This window comes from Prunus persica, chromosome G5 (genome assembly GCF_000346465.2).
Source record: "Prunus persica cultivar Lovell chromosome G5, Prunus_persica_NCBIv2, whole genome shotgun sequence".
NCBI lineage: Eukaryota > Viridiplantae > Streptophyta > Magnoliopsida > Rosales > Rosaceae > Prunus > Prunus persica.
In genome coordinates, this window is record NC_034013.1 from 3,966,855 (window position 1) to 3,973,079 (window position 6,225).

The 6,225-nt window shown below is 37.4% G+C and overlaps 1 protein-coding gene across 1 annotated transcript in view; it reads left to right on the top strand.

The window, feature by feature from the left end:
- The window catches only part of LOC109949193 (glycine-rich cell wall structural protein 1.8-like), a 6,959-nt gene continuing 6,536 nt past the window's right edge, over positions 5,803–6,225 (top strand). The window contains exon 1 of the mRNA XM_020563973.1: positions 5,803–6,183. Within this exon, the coding sequence (XP_020419562.1) occupies positions 5,929–6,183 (255 nt within the window). The 5' untranslated portion in view covers positions 5,803–5,928. The remainder of the gene's footprint in view (positions 6,184–6,225) is intronic.

Here is a 6,225-nt window from a genome sequence, read left to right on the forward strand (position 1 = left end):
TTTATAAAAGGGAGGCAAATGGTTCACCACTTTTAACCAATCCGGTAATGGTGCGCATTAATTTCCCCAATCCCCTTTGCCCTTAGTTTAGTGCAGGTATCGAAAACCCCCATCAGTAGTTCGATCAGAGTTAAGTTGTAGGAGAGTAAAAAATTAGGGCTGCAAAAATGTCCCAACCTTCACCAATACGAATCAAGAAGATGAAGATAAGGCAAGTGCTGCTACTATTCACATGAATAGTGGCAGTCTTGTCTTTTTTGGTTCCACCCCAAAAGATTAGGGTAAGGGCAAGAAAAAAAAAGAATATGCAACAAAATATAAACTTGTTATGTATTTATAGGAAAAACATCCATAATTTTTTTGGTATTTTCTTTTATAAAAAAAATTGAATTTTTTTTTCGATTTTTTTGAATTTTTTTTTGCTCGCTGGCGTCAACGCCTTTGGACTAAGCCCAGGCAAGATCTGCCCTTGGGCTTGCCCGAGCTGCTTCTTCTGCGCTAGAGGTCCAAAACCAAGCAAAGGGGCCTCTTGCCTTGGCAAAAGGCCCTGTGCTAAACATGCTCTAAGAGCACCTCGACCGCTGCTGGTTTGCCCGAGTAGCAGGTGGCCTAGGCCCAGCTTTTGGCTCCAGCGCACAAAAGCAAGACCAAGCAGTTGATGGAGTCCACAAGCCTGGGCAGGCCCAAAAGCAAATCTTGCCTAGGCTCTTGCCTGGGTTTGCTGACGTTAGTAACTAATTTTTTTTTTTTTTTTTAAAATGCCAAAATTTTCAGACTTTTTATATATATAAATACCTAGTCCTATTTTTCACTTCTCATGCCAAGATTAATGGTTTAAGTATAAAAAATATAAAATAAATAGTAATTGCCCTTGCCCTTGCCCTTGCCATTTGGGGTGGAACAAAAAAAGGCAAGATTGACATTTTCACGTGAATAGTATCAAACCTTGCCTGCCTTTGCCTTGCCCTTGTCCTTTGGAGTGGAGGTGCTCTAAGGTGGTGAACCATGGCATCCCAAAAGATGTCATTGAGAGAATGGAAGCACAAGGGTCTGGTTTTTTTGGTCAAACCCACCATGGAGAAGCAATGACGTGGCCTGGCTAGTCCTTTTGGTTATGGGAGAGCTTGAATACCTTTTCCTTCAAAAAAAAATTTGCAGCCCTCTAATTTCCCAATTTTGTATCCTTAATTTTTCACTCCTACAAACTTAACCCATATCGATCTATTGAGGGGTTTTGATCGGGCTGTGGTGAAAGGGCGATCTTGACCCTGCACGCACGCAACATCCAATTGAACTTGATTTATTAATGACTTAAAGTGTGATGACGAAATTGAGAATTTCGATGATCAAATTTATTTTCAGGCCTAATCCCAGTGAGCACAAATGTGCAAGGTATCAAATCATAGTTTTTAACCAAGGCTCAATACATAATTCATCTTATATAAAAATACTTAATTCATGAGGAGCTTATCAAAACTATCTAGAAAACAAGGTTTTCTTCCGTATAAAAAATAATCAAAAAGGTCTTCTTCCAATTACAATCTCTCACAAAGAAACAAACTCGCATAGTAAAATACATATAATATATCTATAACATGTACGATTGTTGTTGGAAAATGATTTGGTTGGAGTCTCATGGTTTCCTCCATGATATATATGACATAAGATTTTTGGCACGGCCTTTCAGTTTTGTGGTTGCCCGATGTATATCTTTTCTTCCAAACTAAGATAATAGCTCTTACAAACGACCTTAAAACTGCAGAACATAAATCCAAGTTTTGATGTCAGAGGACTCTTTTCTTTGGATTCTATTGAAATTGAAATTGCGGATTTTGGGCCTTCGGAAGGTCGTTTTTCAATCAGAGGATGTGGGCTGTTTCTAAGATTTCAAATTAATTTGATTATCATCGTCATCCAAAAGTTGATGCTGTTGTTGACTCTGTTACCTAGAAGCTAACTAGGAGGGAGGATCCCAGCATAGGCGCCCAATGTAACAAACTTATTATTTTTCCTCAAAAAATAATAAAATAAAAACTTAATTTTCATACGTCAGAATGATGTGGAAGAAGGTTGCAACGAGCAGTCTAGTTGATCAAGGCAGAGAGTTTGCCCCTTTGCACTCAAGTTCGAATCCTAACTCTATAAGTAAGATTATTTAGAGTAATTTAGGCGGGGTGTACTCAATTAGGATTCTAGAGCGTTTAAATTTTTTTTTAAAAATCCGGGTGTATCTAATTTGGATTTATACTATCGATTATACAAAAAGCTAACTAAGAGGGAGGATCCCAGCATAGGAGCCTAATAAAACAAACTCTTTTTTTTTTTTTTCATATATTAATTACTTATCGAAGATATATAGAAGATTTTGATGCGTCAGAATGATGTTGAAGAAGGTTGCAACTAGCATAGGCGTCTAGAAGCATATGTGGGTTAGGTTAGTTGATCAGGACAATAAGTTCATCTCCTTTGCACTCAAGTTCAAATCCCATCTCTATAAATTAGTAATTTATAGTAATTTAGACTATCGATGGTACAAAAATCTAACTAGAGGGAGGATCCCAACATAGGCCCTACTAAAACAAACTTTTTTTTTTCTTCATATATTAATTAATTATAGAAGATATATAGAAGATTTTGATGCGTCAGAATGATGTTGTACACAGAAGAAGGTTGCAACCAGCCAACCAAACCACAAGAGCAACAAGCGTGAAGAATAAAAGACTCTCTCCACTAGGGGAAGCAAAGTGAGATGGATTGGTCCCATCTACAGTAAGAGGCTTAGGTAGAGAAGGTTGCCCTAGCGTCATAGCATGTGATCGCCCACTATATACCTACTAACATATGCGGCACAGCTTGTGTCATTGAAGCTTTAATTAGATAGATAGAAATTGGAGCTTCTCTCAATCAGGTCTTCGATCTGGAGAACATGGGACGGCAATGATCCTCATATGCATTGTAAACCATTACATTGGTGGTGGTTTTAATCTGCCAGCACTCAGCTAATGCACATTATACTTTAGCTTTAAAATCACATCAAAGTACATACACCGACAAAAATTGTCAAACAAAATTTCATGGAATAATCTATAGGAGTAGTAGGGTTAGGAACACCAAATCTTTTCACCAAAAAACAAGGCAATGTTTGAATCCACTTCACATTATCTACCGAATTTCTAATTAATTAATTTTGCCAATAGATTCTAGCCCAGTGAATAATGGCCTTGATTTGAAGACTAGTGGTGTAAGGTTCGAACTTCCATGGCCATGGCACCTTGATAGTGTATGTGAGAAATCTCCCTCCCCATATAGTTTACACTATTGCGTGTTTTTGAAAAAAACGCATATCTAGCGAATGGATTTGATGATGTTAGTATTGCACGAAATATTACCCCCATAGCCATGGCACCTTGATAGTGTATATGAGAAATCTCCCTCCCCATATAGTTAACACTATTGCGTGTTTTTGAAAAAAACGCATATCCAACGAATGGATTTGATGGTGTTAGTATTGCACGAAATATTTATGGTCTGAAAATTAAACGAATGGGAACGTGGCCCCAGCTCAAAACCTAGAACGCATAGTCGACTCGTACTATTTTTTTGATCTACAGTAATCCCCACAACGACAAAATGCAAGCTGTTGAGATTTTTTTTCTTCACTTTTCCCTCAATGAAAGTCGTATGCTATTCAGTGCTGGTAGGGTTTTCTAACTTCCCAAAAGAATGCTTTCTTTGTTTCTTTCTATGGTATGATAAGATTGGACGTCGCATCGAAAAATGTCACGTACATGGTCATTATGTAAAAGTAATAACAATCGCTTCATGCTGCTCATTGCTTGGTTGAACGGTGACCAAACGATGAAGACATGTGAGGGAGGAAGGACGAAATCATAACAGGCACTTGGGAAGGTGGTGGCTAGCCAGCTTGTGCACTGACATAATGGCATTCATATAAATTTGAATCTTTCATCACTTTTAGCTTCAGCTCTCTACAATTTATCATCTTTTGGAACTTCTAGAAGAAAACTAGCTAGGAGGCCATTTCAAGGTCCCCAGTGTTTGAATGATTAACATGCATATACATAATAATCAATCAACTGCTAAGATAATTCTTAATTTAACCCACTCCACATTTATGATATACTGGTTTCATAGAGGCTTAAATAAATGGTTCAGATTATGGACTAGAATGTAGAGTGTGACCCGAAATACCTCCCCTCATTATTTTTTTAATACAATCGATAGTTTAAATTACTCTAAATTATTCTAATTTACAGAGAGAGGGACTCAAACTTGGATGCAATTCGACGGGTTCTCGGCCCATGCCAACTTACCTAACCTACATATGCATGCTCATTATTAATAAAGTTATTTTGAGGTCCTTCCAATGAAGCGATTGTAATGGAAATTGAGAGTGAGTTAACAGGGGGAGTGTTTTTATGGATTAAGTACATTGGCTTTATTTTTCTAAATACATATGCGCAAATGTAGAGGCCAGACGTAAGTAATTTATAAAATAATTATGGTCATTAAATAAGCATGTAGAACCATAAGCATCGAATTATTTGATTACCTCGCTACAAAGCTATAGAAGTCTTATGCTCTCTCTCTCTCTCTCTCTCTCTCTCTCTCTCTCTCTCTCTCTCTCTCTCTCTCTCCCCTATATATATCAAGTGTAATTGGAAGGTTTAAATAAGTGATAGGTCACAGTGGGAGTAGGGACCTCCCAATTAACTACAATTATATATTTATACGTGCAGGTCCATTTTAATGTAAATCCTGTCGCATAATCTATAGTCCATAACCATATCCTATATAATAAAGTATAGATAAGGTACATCAAGCCCATATATATATAAAAATATAACAGGCTAAATGGTCAACTCTAAGTGCAATTACTATTCCAATCACTTCAGTTTTTCACAAATACAAAATATAATAGTTGTATTGCACCTCGAGTTCCTATGTTCGAATCTTCTATCTCCTAATATCACATATATCAAAACTATAACTAAAATACATCAAGCACATAATGAGGACAATAAAACAGACGAACAGATTAATTAACTCTAAACCCAAAATAGCATTACAGTTAGTTTGGTTTTAACAAACATAAAACATAAAAGATTACGACCTTATATTGTTTCCAAGGTAATATGATTGAAGCATACATTTTATATTGTTCCCTTACTGGTAATAGAATCGTGTTTTCTGGTCAGAAATTACAGTACGTTTTAGGATTTCCGTTATAGAAGAGAAAAAGCTTTAGATTCAATTTGCCATGTTTTTTCTTTCAGTTCCCTTTTCCTCTATGTTTTCTCTTCTAACCTGCTCGATCTGTCTTTTTCCCATCAATGTATAGGTCACCACTAAGAAGCAAATCTAAATGCCAAGAATGAAAATGTAGCTTCTCATTATCTACTAATTATTCCTTTTAAAATCCGTATCCACTAATACTTTGAAAGAAGAATAAAAATAGCCTGAAACCAACGCGTTGCAGCCCCATGGATAAATTTGTTTTAGCATTCAACCTCTTTTTTGGCGAACATTAGCAACCCATTATTTGAACATATATGGCTTGCTTTTTCTTTTTAATAAAAAATAACGCATAAAAAATTTCAGTGACACTTATAGCCAGCTTTATGCCATATTTGATGACGTTTAATATGCCATATAACTAGCTTAACAAAATGGCTTGATTGCGTAACAATATCATATCAATGTATACGTGGGAGACAGCAAAAGCACACTAGTGGATATGTACACTAGTGTAGTAAGTGAGTGTATAGTTTTTACTGGAACACCTCAAATTCTCTTCTGCATGTGCTTCAACCACCTTGTGCTCAGTCCACCTTTTCCCATTCCTATATATACCTTCACCTCTCTTGCATTCTACTCCATTGTTGTGGATTCAACTGCATTACTTCAATGACTATTCAAAACACTCACAGTTTTGTCTTCTTTGTGTTATTGGGTATAGGGATATGTTCTGCAGCCAGAACACTCCTACATTATGAAGAGCCCGTCCATGTTCCTGCTGTCGGCTATGGCGCAGGCCATGGTGGCGGCGGCGGTGGCGGCGGCGGTGGCAGCGGTGGTGGATCGGGTTATGGAGGTGGTGGTGCTGCGGGTTATGGTGGTGTTGGGGGATATGGTGGCGGAGGAGTGCAGAAGTGGTGGGGGTTATGGACATAAGAGACCATGGTGCTACTGGCTATGGAGGTG